The sequence below is a fragment of the Paroedura picta genome, chromosome 2 (genome assembly GCF_049243985.1).
Source record: "Paroedura picta isolate Pp20150507F chromosome 2, Ppicta_v3.0, whole genome shotgun sequence".
Lineage (NCBI taxonomy): Eukaryota > Metazoa > Chordata > Lepidosauria > Squamata > Gekkonidae > Paroedura > Paroedura picta.
Window position 1 is genome coordinate 114208559 of NC_135370.1, and position 22309 is coordinate 114230867.

General features: G+C 44.6%; 1 protein-coding gene across 1 annotated transcript in view; it reads right to left on the minus strand.

Moving 5' to 3' along the window:
- Positions 1-22309, minus strand: part of SLC1A2 (solute carrier family 1 member 2) — a 134555-nt gene that overhangs the window by 52945 nt on the left and 59301 nt on the right. Inside the window, exon 2 of the mRNA XM_077322175.1 lies at positions 1862-2001. Coding sequence (XP_077178290.1) covers positions 1862-2001 — 140 coding nt within the window. The remainder of the gene's footprint in view (positions 1-1861; positions 2002-22309) is intronic.

Here is a 22309-nt window from a genome sequence, read left to right on the forward strand (position 1 = left end):
TTAACTTGGTGAATTTATAGATGAACATTGATAGAAAAACAGAAATGAATAATGAAATTATGGAACTCTGTTTTTATATATGAAAAGAGCAATGAGGTTATTATATGCTCAAAACTGAAAAGGCTTGACATCACCCACAACAAGTGGATTGTTGACGATGATGGAAATTCAGAGATGTCTAAACTCACTTCCTTGATCAGAGAAAAGACAATATCTATATTTATTGCTGATTGAAAACTCCTTGTAGACATTTTGCATGAAATAGAAAGAAATTAACTGATGTGTAGATTTGATGCTTTAAGAAAAAAAATCACTATATAATAGAAAAGAGAGCTTTTTCTCTGTAATGATAGAATAAGTGATAAGCTTGTAATTTTGTATGTAATTGTTGGAGAGAAAATCAGAAACTTCTTAATTTTCTTCTCGCTTTATGTTTCCATTTTGTACATTAATTTTTTCCTTTTTAATCTCTTTATCTAGTATTAGTTTTTGTTATATTTTTCTTTTATCTTTAAAACTTTGAAAAATAAATAAATACTATTTTATTTTACTATTTGTCCCAGGGGCTTGGATATGAAGAAGGTTGCCAGCTTCCAGGTGGTCGATCTCCAGGATTAGAACTGATCTTCAGGTAAAAGAGATCAGTTCCCCTAGAGACAATGGCTGCTTTGGAAGGTGGGCTCTCTGGCATTATGGCCTAGTGAAGTCCTTCCCTTTCCCAAACCCGTCTCCTTGGGCTCCACCCACAAATTCTCCAGGCATTTGCCAACCTGAAGCTGGCAATCCTAGGGACTAAACAGCTAGGCACAGTTTTGCCTGAAGATAACACAACACTGACATCAGAATCACAACAAAGACTCAGAATGAATGAATGATACTTCGTCAAGAACTATAAATCAGGAGACAGATAAGAGCTCCAGGCTACATGCTATAGTCTGGAAACATAGCATTTAAAGAACAATACTTTGCAGTCAGCATTAGTTTTTACCTCCTCTGTATAATCATTTGCAAACTTTACCCAGGGCCAGCTCAAGGATTTTTGGCACCCGCACCCTAAGCAAATGACTGTACCACCCCCTGTACTATGGAAAAGCCACTAGCTTCCTTCTTCCACCCTTGAACCTCAGGGAATCGGCTGCTGCCTTTCTTCCCCAGTAATGCAAGGAGGCTGCTGGCACTCTCACTATCCTCACTGGCTTGCCACAGGGCCATGCTTTCCAAAATTCGTTGATTCGAAGGTGGAAAAGGCCTGGCATACCCACAGTCCAACTCCTAACAGGGAGCATCAAAGAAGGAAGAGAACCCCTTCCCCTCCCCCCCCCCAACACACAGAGGAAGTGAAGAAGCAAACTTGCTGTGGACTGCCCAGTGGGGCTAGGGGTGCCCTTGCAGGCAGGCAGGATGATGAAAGGGCTGGTTTCTGTGCCTCTCCACCTCCGACAATCTAGGCAGTCATCTAAATGCGCCTGTGGACAGGCCAGCCTTGACACTTTGTCACACTTTCACTAGAATATGGTCCCATAATTTTTAAATTTTCTGAGGTGTCCTTGAAAGGGGGAATTTTAACTTCTCTATCCTTTTGGAATTCTTTGAGAAGATAAAAGATGAAAGATTAAAAAAAAAACCTGCATCATTGGTGGCTGGTGGATTTAATCGTTATACAATAGTTTGTACAATTTAGCAGTTAGAAACATCCTGCATGCCCAAAATGATCAGTGTAAAAGAAGTATAAAACAGCAGTCTAGAACCGTAAGACTTATTTTTAAGAAAACAATTAAGGGAAAGGATGAAACAGGATTACTTGAACATTAAAGAAAGACAAAAGAACTGAAAACCGACAAGTTTATGCATCCCAACTTACCAAATACAGTAAGTGAAAGGAGTAGATTTTTTTTAAGTGAATAGCAGAGCCGCACACACAGATGTTTTGGACGAGGTTCCACAGGGCTCAGGTGGCTTTCATGCATCCGCACTTCTACCTGCTTTGGCATGTTGTTGGCACTGGGTGGGGAAAAAAGAAATACTCAGCTATTGTAAACTGGAAGAGTGTAAATCCTAAAAAGAAGAAAGAAAGTGATTTGCTACTATTTTGTACAATAGGGGATGTTAATAATACTAGACAGATGTGAAAGAAACAGTAGGTTTCCATTTCCCAGAAACAAAATGGGAGCTGTACATAGCAGTATTTATTAAACGACTAATACAAAAGACTCTAACTGCAACCTTATAATCTTAACGTACAGAAGAGAAGATAGAAATTGATAATATGGTCAAGCAATTGCTATTTAAGAACAAGGATTTTTTCTGTGGGGGGAAACATGCTAAAAGAAAGTATGATTGCCAGTGATAGCCTCCCTCCTTTTCACCAGTGGCCAGGGGGCATCTGGCAACCCTATGGGGCAAAGCAAAGAAAAGTATCCTTTAAAAAAAAGAAGTATTTTTTCTTATTAAAATGCTCTTGTGCATTTTTAAATATGCTTCTATATTGGTACAATTTTCCTTGTCTTACTTCTGAATTTTACCTCCGTCTCGAAGGCCTTTGGGAGGCTTTTGTAACAACAACAAAATTATTGCTGGATTGTTGTGGTGCAGTAACATTTTAACAAGCTATTGCCATGATCTATTAAATCCTCTGAATTCTCAGCTTTCATTTTAAAAAGTCTTTAACCATGTTCATTGTGGAGACATAAAATGGAAACTACCCATAGATGCTGCATTACTGCTGTGAATACCTCTGCATTTACAGCAGTAATTACAGCTACACAGAGTATTGCCATGACGTAGAAGCAGCCACTGACAAAAAAGCAAGGCTAGAAGAAGTTGCTGGGGAAGGCACTGGCAAACCACCCCGTATTGAGTCTGCCATGAAAACCCTAGAGGGCGTCACCCCAAGGGTCAGACATGACTCGGTGCTTGCACAGGGGATACCTTTACCTTTACCTAGAAGAAGTTGCATAATCCTGCAGAAGCAGACTTGTTATCATGTCTCCTTTGCTTGGGCCTGTCGGGGTTTCTCCGACTTCGCCGCTCCTACCCAGGGACTCACCAACGAGAGGTGTATCACCTGGACCTTTATCCAACCTTGCAGAGCCAGGTCTAGGGGAGTCCTCGGCGGGGAGGATCCCCAACGAGGAGCAGTGTTTACACTTGGAGGACCGGAGAGGAGTGAGGAGAGGTCTTGGCCGGGCAAGGAGCCGCCCAAGATTGAAACGACGGATGCAAGACGCCGGAGCTTCTCCTTTAAGGGTTCGGTGGGCGGGCAATGCGAAGGAGGAAAGCTACTTAATGAGAGAGGTCGGCATCAGTGAGGAGGTGGGGTTCAGGATAGTGCAAGAAACTATCATGAACTGGGTTTCCTGGTGGACTCCATTCTGAGACGTCGACTATCTGCCTCAAGTGCTATTCCGACCTGCCTTCCCGTCTGCCGACACCGTGGCGGAGCAAAGAAGAGGAGCGGACCCCTCGAACCCTGACAGGGCCATTATGAGAACGAAGACAAAAACAAGTAAAAGAGTAAATGAATTAGGGGAGCTTGGTCTGTTTAGCCTAGAGAGGAGATGACTGAGAAGGGATCTGATAATCATCTTCAAGTATTTAAAAGAGTGCCATATGGAGGATGGAGCAGAATTGTTCTCTCCAGAGGGACAGACCAGAATGAATAATTCAAAAGAAATTCCATCTAAGCATCCGGAAGAAGTTCCTGACAGTTAAAGCGGTTTCTCAGTGGAACAGGCTTCCTCGGAAGGTGGTGGGTTCTCCATCTTTGGAAATTTTTAAACAGAGGCTAGATAGTCATATGATGGAGAGGCTGATTCTGTGAAGGCAAAGGGATGGCAGGTTACATTAGATGACCAATTGGGATGTGAGCATAGTGCAGGGGGTTGGACTAGATGACCCATGAGACCCCTTCCAACTCTATTATTCTTTGGTTCTATGATTCTATGAATTTAACCAGTCGATAAGTAAGTTTATTTGATACAGCACTATGACCATATTAACCAGTCAATAACAAAATCCTGAAATGAACCTGGAAAAGGATGTAGGGAAAGGAATGGCATGGTCACATTTTAGGCTGGGGGATAAAAACCAGGGGAACAAAAAATTGGGTGAGGGGTCCATAGGAGAGAATACTAATAAGCAAAGAACTGTTTTGTCTCACAAAAGAAAAAAGAAAAAAGCCCAGAGAATGCTTGCAGTCAACAGCATGACAAGAATGAATCCAAGAAAATGTTCAGAGAATGTATCCAAATAAATACTGGGCAATAAATGCTAAGCAAATGAAAATATCATACAGATATTGCTTCTTTTCCAGGGTTCCTTCTTCATCCCATTCATTTTAATCTAACTAGGGCTGTGAAGCCCTGGGCTTTCTGCATGAATGATGTGGAGGCAGCTGGGCGCACTTCAAAACATTTCTTTTACCACAGTTTTAACAGATTGAGGCACAATCTCTTCTTTCCATGGTAAATGCCATCTGCCTCATTGCAGCTGCTATTCCAATGTTCACTTTTTAATCAAATCAAAATATGTGCTTTAATTAGACAAAAACTTTTTAATGAGCTGCAAAATAGAGACAGTGAGAGACTTACCAATTCCAAACATACCACTTCAAGTGATAGCCTTAGTATTAATTTCTCAGGCTATTTACTGCTCAACCGCACATTATTAGTAGTACTAAAAATAGGAGTTATGCTGCTGGGGGACATTCTATAGGCAAACAACCCAAATAACACATTCACCCCCCCCAAAATACGCAAGCATGTTGATTTGCAGGCTTGCAGTTGGAGGGCTAAATGACGACGCTCACAATTGCTTCTTTGAACATTTGGCAAAAAGGCCACAGCTTTATTGTAACTTTTTAATAACCAAGTGTTGGCATGCAAGGGAAATAGGAGCCTGAATCCATTTTGGGTCATCCGACCCGCCGGTTACTCAAACAGCGCCCTGGGCTTTCCCGCCCAGACCCCAGCTGGGCCACGGGAACCCTTGCTGTTGAGTACCCCAGTCCGGCATCCTGAAGTGCCTTGGAAGGCATGGACCTTCCTCAGCCCATTCCAGTCTACCTGTTTGCTTCTTCAGGCCTCCCCATCCGGGTGGTCCTTACTCCATTTGTTGCCTCATTCTGAGGCTCCTGCCAAACCAGGGGAGACCTAATTTTTTCCTTTTGTCTCTCCCCCATCCAATTCAGGTTCCTTTTCCTTGCCTCCCGCCAGCTGTGACAAATAGCAAAACAGTAATGAGCACATACATCCTGATAACTTAACGCGTCACCCCAAAACCAACAGGGGTGGGAGGGTGGGCAACTGCTCCCGGGGCTGTCCAGGGAAAGAGGCCGTGTGCGTGCACATGACACCTTTTATAGCGCCACGTGCCGCCCTCCCCTCTTTCCCCTGCCGCAGCACGTTGGCGCCGCGCATGCCCGCCCTGCGCCACGCGCTCCATCCCGAGCGCCGTCTCATCCCGCCCCGCCTCGCCGCTTCATCAACAGCAGCCCCGGTGAGTCAGGGCTGCTATTTCCCTCAAGGCAGTTAGCCATAATATCCCTTTCAATCCATTATTTATTAATTTCTATCTATCTATCTATCTATCTATCTATCTATCTATCTATCTATCTATCTATCTATCTATCTATCTATCTATCTATCTATCTATCTATCTATCTATCTATCTATCTATCTATCTATCTATCTATCTATCTATCTATCACACTTGATAACGCCCTCCCGTAAGGCTCAGAGCAGTTCACAGAACATAATAAAACAATTAGATTTTTTCAATCCTGCCCCTCCTCCAGAATGGGGCTCAGGTAGTCTAACAACATAACAGTACAACAACAAGAATAATAATAATAATAATAAAACCATACTTTCAATAGAATCCAATTAAAATTCAGCACACAGCTTTTGGAGTAATAAAATCAACAGTTCTTTTGGTAGAATCCACCAAAATCACAGTAGTGGAATGCCTGTGAAATTCGGAGAAGTCCCACAGGGCATGAGTTTCTTCAGACAAAGGATTCCACCAGTTCAGGGCCATGACAGAAAAGGCTCTCACCCTTGTGAATGTGGCTGAAGACACATAATGGGAGAGGTAGTCTTTTAGGTATAACAGTCCCAGACCATTTAGGTTTTTAAATGTTAATACTAGCACCTTATATTTGACACAGAAACCAATTGGAAGCCAGTGCAGTTGTCACAAAATGGGCTGGTTCTATGTAAGCCATAGTGAATCATTCAGCAGCCTGGAAGCTACATTCTGTACAACCTGAAGTTTCTGAAGTGCCTTCAAGGCCAGCACTGGATACAGTGAATTTTAGTAATCTAGTCTGGAAGTAGCCATCATGAATCACTGTGGAGAGGTCAGACCTGGACAAGTAGGGGTATTATTGACAAGCCTGGCAGAGATAAGGGGAAAGCTGTTTCATCACCAACGACACTTGCTTGTCCAAGGAAAGTGAGGCATCCAACCAGATCCTCATATTCTTCACAGAGTCCACTTGAATATTCTGACCATCCAAAGTAGGCAGCTACAACCCCCCCCCCTCAAACGTACCTGCCCATATCTCCCCAACCACATAATTGCAATTGTAGGTATAGTCAGCTGCAGCCAGCTCTGCCTCAACCATCTAAACACAGTATCCAGATACCCAGTCAAGCCAAAGCAGCCTTAGGGCTGTTTAGCCAGCAGGAGGAAGAGCTGCATGTCATCTGCATTCTGATGATATCCTACACCAAACATATATTCTACTTCTTTGCAAATCACTGCTCCCACTGCCACATTTCCCAACACCCTGTACTACTGGGATGCCTAGTATTCTAGAAACAATAAACATAGTTGTAGGCATATCAATCAACCTGACTTACTTAATAGCAATAAGCCTAATACATTTCCCTAGATAGCTATTTGCCTAGTTAGCTTTTATAGTCTATAACAGTCTACCATTAAACATACCATGTAACATCATCTCTAAATAATAACCATCGCAATCCTAAAATATAATAAGGCAACAATAAACCAACAATCCCTTGCCCAAAAATGGTATAAAACAAACAAACCGCCTAACTCCTTTAATGGGGTTTTATTGTATCTTTTATTGGGGTTTTATCTGTAACCTTCTGCGAGACAGCTTGCTTAGAGCGGTGGGATAGAAATCAAATTAATAACAATAACAACAACAACAACAAGAAAAACAAAAGCAGAATATATATCAAGGCATATAAATACATGTAGTAGGTTCTTTAAAATATTATTAAAAGGATACACTGAAACTAACCACCCAATATCCAACAGGGACAGATTCTGCATGATAAATTTGCCCCTATACAGCCTCTCATTGCTCATGGGTTTTAGTGCTTCTTCCACATGACATTGGCAGCAACTCATGGCTGTACAGGGGTTGGCATGAGATTTGAAGGATAGACTCAATGGAATCATGCCTCACTGAGGTCCCTGTCCTTATTGGACTTCATTCTCAAATCACTGGTGGCCAGAAAGGAGGTGGTTACCCTATGTCCTGTCCTACACATCTCTAGCCCTCTTTTTGATGATTGTGGCAAACCGACTCCCTCCCCATACCCAAGGGAAGTGGTTTCATTTTCTTTTTAACAACATAGTAGGTTCTGTAGGTCTCCAGCTTTCATTTTTTTTAAATTAAGTCTGCAGTCCTTTTGCTCATGGTGATACAAGGGAAAATGCAGCTAGAGACTTCCTTCAAAAAAATTAAAGCTGGAAATTCGAGAACCTGCTAAATCTGTTGTTACCATACCATGCATCAATATTTTAGTGTCATTTTAAAGAAGGGTTTGTGTGTGCTGTGGCAATCGTGATGACTGCACCCTCACTTGAAAATTCTCATTACTGAAGTTGTCACTTCTGGACTGGAAATCCCTGGAGATTTTAGGAATGAAGTCTAGAGAGGGACCTCAGTGGTGTACAATGTCATGACAGTAATTTTCTCCACGGTAATTGATTTCTGTCAACTGATAATTATCAGTAATTCTAATTCTAGGAGCTCTCCAGACTCTCCCCCCCTCACCACCCCAGAAGTTGGCACCCTATTTTATGGCATGTGCAGAAGCAAAAAAACTGATTTCCCAACTGTGAAAATGCACAGGGAGTATGGGGGGGAAAAAAACAACTATGCCCAGACCAATCCTAATGCATGTGGATCAACTAACAAGAAAGTCAGAAGTAAGTTGAGCTTGTGGAAAAACCCATTATTACTTCATGAATGGCAGAGGTACATAGATGAGTCAAGAAATTTTACAGAAAGAATGTAAGATGTTGTCTTGTGTACCACTGGCCATTCACCTCAGTTTTGTCCATTATGACTGAAAGTGGATCCCTCAAAGCAAAAGACTTGCATAGAATGGTGGTATACATATTATGAAATAATAATAATAGCTACAAAGATCCTTCAAAAACACCCAGCTCCTAACAACCTCAACAGCTTGGAACGAGCATGGTCATAATATATCATTTCCAAATGAACGAATAGTATGCTTCAATCTAGTATGTACCATACCATTTTTTTTAAGTTTAAGAATCTGGAATGTCTTTATCTGCTACCAAGTATCATCATTTTTATCTATAGATATACAGTTTAACACATATATCTTCCTTTTTCTTGCACATTCCTTGTCCTTTGACTAGCTGCTTGAAAGAGTAATATTTCATTCTAGAACAGCAACATCAAAATGCTTTTGTGTAAAACATTATATTACTTGCTAGTGCACTGCAATGACCTATTTTTTTATTAAGGTTCTGGTTTCCAGCTGTCGACTGAGAATCTATTTTTAAAAACCAACATGGCCTGCAGGGTATCTGTTGCAGAAAGACCATGGCTGCTTTTCTTGGGCAGTTCAATTGAATTAATATGGCCCATGGGAATTATAAGACCTCTTCCAACCAAAGTAACTTAAAAACACACAACAATGGGTAGTTAGGATAACAGTGGTTCTTTGTTGTTTTGTTTTTAGTAGAACCACACAGAATAATTTCATTTGAAATAATCTACAGTGATAACATGGCATCACATTTCTAAATTTGGTCTGTCAAAGGTTTTAGAATGAAATAACTGATATTTTATATTGTTGGTTTTGCCATCAAGTCTCAACATACATATGAAGACCCAGTAGTTTTCTGAAGCCTGCTTAGCTTCTGAGATCTGATGAAATAAGGCTAGCCTGGCCTATCTAGGTCAGAGAGAGAGGTCATAGTTTTCTCACTAGTCTCACTCCATCAATTAGTGAATGGTAGTGCATTTTGAGGAAATGAACAGATTTGCAACTAATTCTGCTCTGTGGCAACTGGAAATGCAAGACAATCTGTCTTAAGGACAGCTTGCCACTATCTATTTATTTATTGGATTTCTAGGCCGCCCTTCTCCGGCAAAAGTCTCAGGGCGGCTCACCTGATCTTTCCTTTGAACATTCAGAGCATTGTCATATTTGGAGAATGGCTTCAAACAATCAGTTAGTGGTGGCTTTTCAAAAAATATTCAAAGCTGTATCTATTTTAGGTAACAACCTGAGAAAATTTTGCTTGACATATCAATCACTTGTGGTTCAGAGTACTTTTGCACAACTTCAGCATCTATTCCTGGTTCAGTCTGATCTAGCTAAGTGATTGATGCCTTATTGTTATTGTTATTGTTGTTATTGTTGTTATTGTTGTTGTTGTTGTTGTTGTTTTATATCCCGCCTCCTCCCGGAGGCTCGAGGTGGGTTACATAAAACAATCCCATTAAAACAATATCATAAAAGCATGAACTCACAACTAATCCTTAACAACATAGTTATAGCAGGCCAAGAGTGGCGGCAAGGTTCAATAATTAACCCGATCTCTACCTCCACTAAAAGGGAAGTAGAGGGAGCTGCTGACATACGCAACCGCCCCTTTGTGAGGGGGGGGCAGATCTTCATTGCCTCAACAAAAAGTTACCTCTATTGCAATGCACTGTACTTGAGGCTACTCTTGAAGAGTGTTCAGAGACTAAACTGGTTGGAGCCAATTACCAGATTCATGTTACCTCATTTTTTATGTACTCCTGGCTTCCTTGCCTAGTTTCACATATGAATGTCCTTTAGAGAGCAGCAAGGCATTTACCCACCTGCAGCTCATGAACCTTTTAGAAAATCTTTAGTTCTCCAGATGAAGTTTAACAAAAAAATAAGGTGTTTACTGTAAATTGTTTGAAAACTAAGAGAACTGAAAATTGAGGATTAATTCACTAAACGACAGTATATTTTGTTTATTTTGAAATAGAAGTTATTTGATGACACTAGTAAAATCTCTCATTTTTGCCTTGCACAGACTCATTTTTGTATAAACCTTTGGCAATGTGAATATCATTGAGAAGAGAAGGCATTTCATTGTAGAATATACTGCAGAGATCCTAAAAACAGAAAACTACTAATTAAGTCAGGAGTTATATAATTGCCTTCATAATCACCATAAACAAAGTACTCCATTGAAAAGGAACATGAGTTTACAGGATGCACTAATCAACTACTATATTAGATGACACCAGGGGGCTCAACCAAAGAAGCTCTGCCTCATCCAACCATCATGGGAGACTGGATAGGCCCCGGTTTATTCCCACCAATACAAGACTTCCTAAAAGACTGTTGAAGCTTGGGTGCCCAAGTGTATTTTGCATTTTGCCTACAACAAAGATAGAAACAAATGAAATTTTTTTGGGGGGGGGGTATTGTGTATGTTGGGTTATTTTTTACATGATTGTCTAATGCTAATGCAATCCCAGTAGAAATCATGGAATTAGCATGATATTGACATTGCATAGGCATTCTTTTAGCACACCTACATTTTATTATACAAGGCCTAAATATGTTCTCAGTGTTCTTTAGTTTTTTGAGTGAGATTATTATAGATGCTGCCAAAGTATTGTTAGCTGCTTGTTGGAAACCCATCCAAATGCTCCCTTGTAATAGCTAAACTGAAGCCAATTTGATTACTGTTATGATATCTTTGGCCTACTGCCTTACTCTCTGTGTTACAAATAGCATAGGCAGATGATGAAAAATACACTAGTCAAATGGCTAGACTTTAAAGAATGACATCCAGTTACCATTGTCTAGGTACACAGACAGCCTATCTTGTTTCTTGATTATTTTGCCATTTTACCCATGAGTCTGTCCCACACACCAGAAGCACAGTGTAATTAAGGCATCACTTTTTTAAAGTCCAGATGTAATCTCAACAGGATAAAATGGCCTGATGGTTGCATGAATTGTACTGACTTTGTTAACAGGATTGTTAATTTGTAAATTGAACACTTAAAAAAATGCTGTCTACAGTAATGGGGATTTCAGACTCATTTTTCTTATTTCAGTCCCATAACTAATATTTAAAAGTATCTTGGGGATTATCCCCTGCCTTTTATATGGAAAGGTTTTATTACTCACATATTAAGTTTATTCAGCCAGTTCTGTTGTTTAGTGCACAATGGAAAGATACTTCTGAATAGGGATGGGCATGAATCCTGCATTGATGAGGGGGTTGGACTAGATGGTCTCTATTGGAATCTTCAAACTCTATGATTCTGTGATTCCATAAATCAGGGAAATGCAGTTCATTTAATGGTGTGGCTCATTTGTGAATCATAAACCATCATCAAATTTTAGCTGTCAAATGAACCAGTTTGGTTTGTGAAGTTCATAATATAGTAGAACAGCCCTCTTGGTGTCCTAGAGCAGTGGTCCCCAACCTTTTTTCGGCTGGGGACCGGCAGGGCAACTGCCCCGCCCGCGCATCGCGCATGTGCGCCTGCGCTGTGCATGCGCACATCCGCCATGCACGGCACTTTCGCGCATGCACGCCTGGAGCCGCTGGATGGCCTCTTGCGGAGAAGGCCCCTTCCCGGCGCCCTTCCCGCCCGGGCCCGTCGCGAACAGCTTGCCCAGCAGCCCCGACATGACTGGGCCGCACCGGGAGCCGAGCGCGGAGCAGCGGGGCCGAGGCGAGAGGCGGAGGACGAAGGAGCCCGGAGGCAGGCAAGGCAGCGGCCCCCTCGGGCTGGGCTCCCGGCAAAGGCCCCGTCCCTCTGGCGACCCCTCCCGGACACCCCGATTCCCTCTCCTGCCCCTCCCGCAGTAAGAAGCTTTCCGGGCTGCAAACTTGCGGCCTGGGAAGTTTTTTTACTGCGGGGGGGGGAGAGGGAACCGCAGCCCGGCGCCATGGCCTTCACGGCCCGGCACTGGGCTGCGGACCACAAGTTGGGGACCACTGTCCTAGAGGAACCAAACTCATAGGAAATCTCTGGACGACCTCTATCTTCCATAAAAGTTTGGTGAGGATTAGATTTATGGGGTCCAAGTTACGGTTCCCCAAAGAAGCTGCTCCTAGAAAACTAGAAAAGACTGAAGAATGCAGAGCTTGGGGAGGAGAGAAGCCTCAGCATGACAAAATGGCAGTCCACCCTCCAAAACAACCATTTTTTTCAGGGGGGCAGTTCTCTGTAGTCAGGAATTCAGTTGCAGTTCTGGAGGATCTCTAGGCCTGGGTCACTTGATACCACCTGACTTGCATGACTCAACTAGGCCTGACTACTTGCTACTTGCTACTATTAAACAGTAACCAACTTATGAAAACCAGTGTGGTATAGCAGATAGACTAGAGCTTCACAGAAGGGTCTGGGAGACCCAAGTTCAAATCTGCATCTTGCTGTAGAGGTTTACTAGGTAATTTTGGACCAGTCACATATTTTCAGCGTAACCTACCAGGGTTGTTTTGCAAAATTAAAAAAGGAGATAATCATGTAAAGTACCACTGTGGTGAAAGACCATAGTTTTCCTAATTAGAGGATGTAGTGGAGAGAGAGAGAGCTGAAGACAGAGGGGCAGATAAACTGCTCTGAGCCCCTAGGAAGGGCAGTATAGAAACTCAACAAATAAATAAATAAGGATGGTATTTGATGCAATAGACATAGGGTTGCCAACTCCAATTTGTGAAATTTGAAGCATGGAGCTGAGGGAGGGTGGGAATTTGGCTTAAAAACATACTGCCCAGCCCCCTATATGATCGGGAGAAGGATGCTATATCACCTGCCCACCCTCATTTCCCACCTCCTGTCCGACAGGAAGCAAGCTGATTCATTTGAAAGGCAGTGTTGGAGGATACCATGGTCCGCCAAAAAGACAAACAAGTAGGCTCTAGATCAAATCAAGCCCAAATTCTCCCTAGACACCAAAATGACTGAACTAAGACTAGTTGTACATTGGTCACATTATAAGACAAGTCTGTGGAAAAGGCAATGATGCCAGGAAAAGCTGAAGGCAGCAGGAAAAGAGGAAGACTCAGTATAAAATGGATTGACTCAAGGAAGCCAGGGCCCTCAGTTTGCATGTTGTTCCAGTTCCGATTCATCTGAACTCAACACAGTAGATCTGGTGTTTTACATCGTCTTTAAAGAATTCAGTATTGTTTATATTGTTTTTTGACATCATCAATGTTTTGATGTTTTTCTTCAGTTTTATTCTAATTTTCAATATTAACAATTTATGGTCTGTACTACAAATAGTTATGTAATCTGTTTGGCATCTGCGTTGGCCATTAGGTTATGCCCACATGTACAGCTGTCTGCTAGGTTGCCTGAAACATGTGTTTGCAATTAACAGCTTGTTATCTTTAAATAGGACAGGGTCCTATTAAATAAAAGAGTAAGGCCACCTGGGGAGGAGTTAGGGTGGCCCCTGTCCAGGATAAAAACTCAGAGGGCCCAATCAGGAGCCGCGAAGCAGCTCCTGATTGGGCCCTCCGAGTGTCTATCCAGGGCCAAGCAGCCAATGGGGAGGCGCGCAAAGTGCCTTGCTATTGGCCCCTCACCAGGAAAGACCAAAATTCCATTCACCCAGCCCAGTCTGGCTGCCAGTCTGCTCCTGACCACCAGAGAGAGAGGAGGTTTGTAGGGCTGCCAAGGGGGATGAGAACAGAAACTTGGACAGGCTGCACCAGCCCTTTTTGCCCCAAGGCTGTCCTAACTGCCATGTCCAACTGTAAGTTGCCTCAGAACCCTGACAGAGCTGGCAGGAGGCTGGTGAGTGCTCCCCCTCCCCCCTTCAGGCCTGCTACAAAGGAGCCTCTGACAGGCCCTGACTGAGGGAAGGAGGCCTTTCCAAGAGCAACGCAGGGGAGCCTGAGGACCTTCCTTTTGAGGGGGGGGGACTTTCCCCTTCTGCCAAACAGTTGCCTGACAGGGAGGCCACAGAAAAGCCCCTTCTGAGAGAACGACTGAAGATGGCGCCGTAACATCTGGACTTCTGTCCGGCTCTTAAGCCATGCTGAGGGTCAGGAGCAACTGCACCTGGCAGACTTGAGCAGATACGCAAATCTGCTCGCCGGTCGCCCCAGGAACCGGGAACGGCATCCTGAGGGTCCTACAGATCTGTGGAGAGGGAGGGAGACGAAGCTCTCCGGATCAACCACGGCATGTGCTTAAGGTCATGATGGCGCCCTTGTCATAAATAACTTTCTAAGCCTGAAATGACCAGCTGATCCTACATTCTTCCCAGATCATCTTTTACTAGACTGACAGGAGCTGAAGTCTACAACAGTAAGGATTGAAAGCTTTCTGGCTTTTCCTTTTCAGAGCCAGTTTGGTGTAGTGGTTAGGAGTGCGGACTTCTAATCTGGGGAGCTGGGTTCGATTCTGCGCTCCCCACATGCAGCCAGCTGGGTGACCTTGGGCTTGCCACGGCACTGATAAAACTGTTCTGACCGGGCAGTGATATCAGGGCTCTCTCAGCCTCACCCACCCCACAGGGTGTCTGTTGTGGGGAGGGGAATGGGAAGGCGACTGTAAGCCGCTTTGAGCCTCCTTCGGGTAGGGAAAAGCGGCATATAAGAACCAACTCTTCTTCTTCTTCTTTCCCCACAAGCTCTTCCCCCCCCCCCTCAACCAATTTACAAGTGAATTCCTTCTTTCGTCGAGTGAGAGGCTCCCAGCTAATTATACCCACTAACCAAACAAAGAGAGAGCTTAAGAAAAAAGAGACTTTAAAGTTTTGCTGGAGAGAGTTCAGTGGGGGAAGCTGACTTGATACGGAGATCGACAAACTGATAATTTGGGATCGCTCGTGCTCCCGCGAGACCTCACGAGACTTTCTGTTTATACTTCGTGACTGCCTAGAACTATGGAAAAATTAACTAAGGCACAGCTTTTCCATTTGTTATGCGAAGGGAACTCAAAGATACTGAAAGCAGTCAATAAGGTGGAAAAGGAAATCCGAGGGACTAAGGGGGAGCTTTTGGACGGAGCCGACATTCTGGAGAGAGCAGTTGATGAGGACACAGCTCAGTCAACAATACAAACTAGAATTCAATGTCTGGAAGTTAATCAACAGGAGGGGGAGAGAGCTAGGGACGTAAAAATCCAAAGCACCTTGGAAGAACTTGGGAAAACAGATTTAAGGAAGGAAAGCACCGAAAACCTGGAAGTCTATTTAGAGCAGGAAGTTATTTGGATCAGCAAAATAAAAAGAGTCTATTCAAAGGCGATAGCACGCAAAAAGCTATCAAGAGATATCTCTGTGCGACCAGAGGAAGAGATCCAGATTGATAAAGTATACAGAGCCTACTTAAAGGCGACTGCAAGCAAGAATCAAGCAAGAGACTTCTTTGGCCCTGACAGAAGGACAATCAGAAATACTCTACTATGGAAAAAAACACAATTTCATTTTCTGCGACCACCTGAAGGATGTGTTGAACAGTGGAGCATTCTCCTGGTTTCCTGTGGGGAAGACAGCGGCAGTAACTCTTAGGACAGGACCAATATATGAAGGGAACTGACTTTATATCATCTAAGACAATAATAGAATATATTTTTATAATAGATTATACTCTTATATGTATCAACAATTACTCTGCTAAGAAAGATGGTAATAATTTCTAGATCAGGATCAATATGTGATGGGAACTGAATATGTATACCAATATGTATGCTAAAAGAAGATGACAAACTATACTTCATATGTATTAACAAGACAGCAGCAGTAACTCTTAGGTCAGGGCCAATTTATGAAGGGACTGACTGTATATCACTTAAGATAATAATAGAATATATTCTTATAATAGATCATACTCATATGTATTAACAATCATTTTGCTAAGAAAAATGGTAAAAACTTTTAGATTAGGATTAATATGTGATGGGAACTGAATATGTATGTTAAAAGAGGATGGCAAACCATATCAGCTGGTCGCTTTTTTCTCTTTACTTTTTTGTAAATGCTTCATATAATAATAAATAATAAAATTATTTTTAAAAAAAGCCCCTTCTCACTTAAAATACTGCTCTGGCCGGGGGTTAGACACAGCCAAGCCATGTGTCTTTCTTCTTTGCAACTTTCTGCAGATTTGAGGCCACTGCACAGCGTTATTCTGCAGAGGAAGCTGGCTCTTTTGTCTCCTGTTTCATCTGCACAACAACCCTGTGCAGTAGGCCTCAAGTCTTTCGATTCAACAACAACCTGTGTGGGAAGCCTTAAATGTTTCTTCTCTACCACAACCCTGTCCAAAGTAGCCCTTTCTGCCTGGGGAGCTGATCTTTATACTCTGCAGGTGAGCTGTAATTCCAGGAGCTCTCCAGGCCACACCTGTAGGTTGGCTACCCCTGGGTTGGAAATATTCCTGGAGGTTTGGAGGTGGGACTTCAAAATCGTACAATGCCTCAGAGTCCAGCCTTCAAATGAGCCATTTTTGCCTGCAGTTGGTAGGGAGTGGTGCAGGAGTGTCCCTCCTGGCCTATGGGTTATGGCCAGACCTTATCAGCAACTGGGGCGCAGACAGGCAGACCAGCATCAGTCCTGTGAGTCTGGAAAGTGCAGGAAGATCTAAATAAATATTTACAGCCTGAAACTAAATAGAGAACAAGTAAATGTCTGGAGACACATCGTAACTGAAATAGTAACTGGCAAATAACCTTGGCCTGGCAAATAAAAAAACAGTATAAAAAACCTTACTAAGGTCAAGACTGCTGTGCACAGACAGTCTTCCTCTTAGGGTTGACAGCTTCCCTGTGAGGCTCACTACCCCACCTCCCTCATGGGGAGTCTGCTATTGGGAGAGAAGGGGAAGACGACTGGAAAATGCTTTGAGACACCTGAGGCCTGCTGGGTCACTGCCGCCCATTCCCAATTCTCTCAGATCTCTCACAACCCTACATACCTCACAGATTGACTATTCTGGAGAGACAAATGGAAAAGGTGTTTGTAAACCGCTTTGAGACGCCTTTGGGTAGTAAGCAATAGGGTACAAAAATCCGTTCTTCTAAGGAGCAACCATGAAAGAAGCACATAACATTTTACCAACAGTGAAAATATGGGAGACAGAAGGAACAGGGTGGACACCTGCGTACTGTGACTACTCCATGCGTATTAGGGCAGAGAGGCATTTCGGTGAATGTGGCCTAATTCACATAAGAAGGGAAATGACGCAGAACTGGGAGGAATTGGTTGCCATGTAATCTTCCCCTAAGAAGAGTCTCCAGTCTGATTTTCCCTTCACATATCTGAGGACATGGCTCTGGAAAGCTCATCTGTAACCACTATGCCACAATTCCCAAAGGTCAGTCCTCTTCCACAATCAACAAACATTCCACACCACAGGTTCTTGACACCCATATCTCCACACCCATGGCCTCATTTGCCACCATGCTACCACAACCTCCCACACAACACACATGACAACCCCTTAGCTCTTCTGGGAGCTCATTCCACCAGATTGGGGCCAGGACTGAAAAAGCCCTGGCCCGGGTCGAGGCCAGGCGAACATCCCGTGGGCCCAGGACAACCAGTAAATTCATACCCGCAGAGTGGAGTGCCCTGCGGGGGCATAAGCAACCAAGCGGTCCCGCAGGTAGACGGGACCCAGGCCGCTTATAGCCTTAAAGGTCAATACCAATACCTTGAATCTGATTCGGAATCAGACTGGTAACCAGTGCAGATGACAAAGCACCGGCTCAATGTGGACCCTCAAAGGTGTTCTAGTGAGGACCCTGGCAGCCGCATTTTGGACCAGCTGTAACTTCCAAGTCAAAGACAAGGGAAGGCCCGCGTAGAGCGAGTTACAGAAGTCTAATCTGGAAGTGACTGTTGCAGGATCACTGTGGCCAGGTGTTCGGAGGACAGGTAGGGCACTAGTAGCCAGGCTTGGTGAAGATGGAAAAATGCCGTCCGAGCTACATTGGTGAGCCTCCATAGAGAGGGAGGCATCAAATGTCACCCCCAAATTCCTGGCAACTGGTGCAGGTATCAATTGTACCCCGTTCAGGCATGCGAGGCGCGCTTCCTGGTCCTGCCCTCTTCTGCCCAGCCACAGGACCTCCATCTTGGAGGGGTTGAGTTTCAGGCGACTCTGCCTGAGCCATCCAGCTACCGCTTCCAAACAGCTGGCAAATGTATCTGGGGTGGAGTCCGGCCGGCCGTCCATTAGGAAGTAGAGCTGGGTGTCATCCGCATATTGGTGTCATCCCAGCCCATAGCCCCGGACCAGCTGGGCTAGAGGGCGCATATAGATGTTAAAAAGTGTGGGGGAGAGTATCGCCCCCTGCAGAACCCCACAAGGGAGCTCATAAGGGCTTGACATACTCTCCCGATTTCAACCCTCTGCATCCGATTCTAGAGAAAGGAGACCAGCCATTGAAGCGCAGTCCCCCTTATTCCAGCTCCGGTGAGGCGGTGTACCAATAACTCGTGGTCGACCACATCAAATGCAGCCGACAGGTCTAGAAGCACGAGAATGTCGGAGCCGCCCCGATCTAGCTGGCGCCGGATATCATCCATGAGGGTGACCAGCACGGTCTCCACCCCGTGGCCAGGGCAGAAGCCAAACTGGTATGGGCCGAGGGCCGAAGTTTCATCCAAGAAACCTAGGAGTTGGTCCGCCGCAGTCCGCTCTATCACCTTACCCAGGAACGCCAAGTGCGAAACTGGGCGGTAACTGGCAGGGTTCCACAGGTCCAATGATGGCTTTTTCAGTAAAGGGCATACCACTGCTTCCTTGAGCCCCTTGGGAAACTCTCCAGATGTTAAGGAGAGGTTGACAATCGCCCTCAAGGGGCCTCCTATCCGCTGGTTGCCCGATTTGAGCAATCAGGACGGACAGAGATCCAAGGGGCAAGTGGTTGCCCTCACTGAACCCAGTAACTTGTCCACTTCGGTTACAGAGAGCCGTCTGAAGCCATCAAACACTAACCCCCTTGATGGCCAGGGAGCTACCATTTCACTACCTGTATCAATCGTGGCAGGTAGGTCACGGCGGAGCGACAGGACTTTGTCCGCAAAATAGCTCGATAATGCCACACAGCTCAATTCCAATTCCCTTATCGTTTGTAGCCCTTCCTCGAGGGCGGTAAGTGATCTAATTACCTTAAATAATTGTGCTGGGCAAGAGCTTGCAGATGAGATTTCTGCGGCATAGAATTCTCATTTTGCCACTTTCCCCGCATTCTCATATGCCTTCATAAGCGTGCGATGAGATGTCCTTGTAGCTTCATTGCGAGTCTTCCTCCACACTCGCTCAAGCCGTCTCACTTCCTTTTTCCTCTCCCGAAGCTCCTGGGAGTACCATGGAGCCTGTTTGAGGCGAAGGTGGAGAGGGCGCCTAGGAGCAATTTTGTCAATGGCGGCCATAAGGCAGGACTGCCAGTCCTTCATCAAGGCCGTCAATGAGGTGCCGGAGGGCATCGGATCCCACAGGGCATTCAGGAATCTCTCGGATTCTATGAGTCTCCGCGGGCGGACTAGAATATGTCCGTCACTCAAATGGAGAGGGGGTGGTATCCTCAGTCGAGCCTTCAGGGCATGGTGGTCTGACCATGGAACGATGTTATTCGCCACCAGATCTACCGCTACACCTGCACCAAAGATCAAATCGAGGGTGTGACCAGCCTGATGGGTGGGACCAGCAACAATCTGCGAGAACCCTAGTGTCTCCATGGCTGACACTAGATCCAGGCCAAGTCCTGAAGATGGCGCATCCGCGTGAACGTTGAAGTCCCCCAAAACTAAAAGTTTGGGGTACTGCAACATCCAGGCAGCCACCACCTCCAGCAGGCCTGGCAGGGAATCTGGAGGGGCAGTGGGTGATTGATACACCAACCAGATCGCCACGTTCTCGACCGATTCCCACCCAATACTGACACACTCAATCCCCGGAATCATTGGCGCAGGGAGAGCCCTGAAGGAGAAAGTCTTTCTGACCAGAATTGCCACCCCCTCCCCTCCCATGGAGCCAAGGTTGATGCAGGATGGCAAACCCAGGTGGTGCCAGATCTTTCAAGGTGATGGTCTCACCTTCTCACGCCCAGCTTTCCGTCACGCAAGCCAGGTAAGCCTCATGCCTTACGAATTAATCCCGCAGGGTTGAGAACTTGTTGTTTATTGACCTGGCATTGCATAGGATCAACACTGGTTCCACCCTAGCCCCCTCCCCCATGAGCCTGGGGATGGGACGAAGATTTGAAGGGCAACATCCATATAGACCAGGCCACTGACCGTGGAAATTCCATGGTTGGGGTCTTCTTGGACCTACGTACGTCATTGCCCCCTATTATTGAATCTCCTCCCACCGCTATGTTTACCTTGACCCAGAAGAACTGGAATTATAGTCCCAGGCCGGATCCCCATCTCAATAGCCATACTCTCTTCCCTAGGCCACCATGTAGGGCAGTCCTTCATCTAACAATCCAATAGCTGTCTAAAAACTTCCCATCCCCATCCCTCCCATTCCAAACCCTCCCTCAAAAACCCTCCCTCAGAACCCACCCTCGACTAACTACAGCTATACTGGTCCTACCCACTAGCTATCCAGGGTGTTATACCGAGGATCCAGTTGAATACCCAGCTGCTCTCCTCTGGCCGTCCACCCCTACCTAACACTCTGGAAAAATAAAATCCCGTCCCCCAACTGAATAGAACTTAGAGCAGTTCTGTTAACATCCAGGAGGTGGCGCAAGGGGTAGCTTGAGACAATCTCCTTCTCCTATTCAGATGTTGCCATTGCACTTTGTAGCAGCAGGGGCTCTGATCTTGATTGCTCCAGCATGGCATGCGTGGAATGCAGGGATCCGTTCTGCTCTCAACAGCTCTGCCACAGCTGAGTGAGACAGACAAGGTCCCGCACTGAAACCAACCTTCCACGCTGAATCCTCCCAAGCTCCGAGTTGGGGGAAGCTGTTTTCTGTGCCATCACCTGCTGGATGGATCAAAAGTGTGCAATCCTTGCAGCAAGAGCTCCCACTCGTCCTCCAAGAAGGGGGGCAGTGAGAGGGGGTGGGGGAAAGGGGGAGTAACAGTAGAGCGAGCCATGCAGCGTTAAAGTGACCGCAGAGCATTCTTCTGTTCCAATAATGTGGGAAAACTCTCTCTTATTAATCACTAATGTTGTTTGGGAGTTAATTTTCACTTTGAGCATGTATCTGTCTATGTTGTGATAAATGTTCTTCAGTGAAGCTCATTGTCTTTACCAACATGCAGACAACATATCACTTTTCTTCAATGCTTCCCTTGATTCCATTTCAAAACTGAACAGGTAATTTTTTGTCTCAATATGTTATACTGACTAGAATCCAAAAGCACCACAGCAGAAAGATCAGTTTATTTTTTAGAGGATGTTATAGTCTCTGAGCAGATTTTTTTCTCTATATAAAGAGGAGGTTTTTCTCTATATAAAGAGCCTCTTGTGGCGCAGAGTGGTAAGGCAGCCATCTGAAAGCTTTGCCCATGAGGCTGGGAGTTCAATCCCAGCAGCTGGCTCAAGGTTGACTCAGTCCTCCATCCTTCCGAGGTCGGTAAAATGAGTACCCAGCTTGCTGGGGGGTAAACGGTAATGACTGGGGAAGGCACTGGCAAACCACCCCGTATTGGGTCTGCCATGAAAACGTTAGAGGGCGTCACCCCAAGGGTCAGACATGACTCGGTGCTTGCACAGGGGATACCTTTACCTTTACCTTTAAAGAGGAGGTGGTAGGTGACTGAGGACATTATTTACTAATGTGCAGGTCAAAATGTCCTATAAGGACAAAGTTGTGCAATTTCTCTATGTATTCTGCCACAGTATGTGCAACCAAGAAGACTTTTGTCCTGGAGATAGAACATTTCTAGATATTTTGAGAACATGAGGAAAAGATAAGAATTTGGGGGGAAACTGGAATATATGCAATAGGTACTTTCCTACGGTTATTAACAACATAAAATGCACAACATATAACAATATATAAAATTTTACTAGTTGGCATATTTATGGAATTTAAAAGTATAAATGTCTCCATTTTTTGTAAGAAAAATTGCAA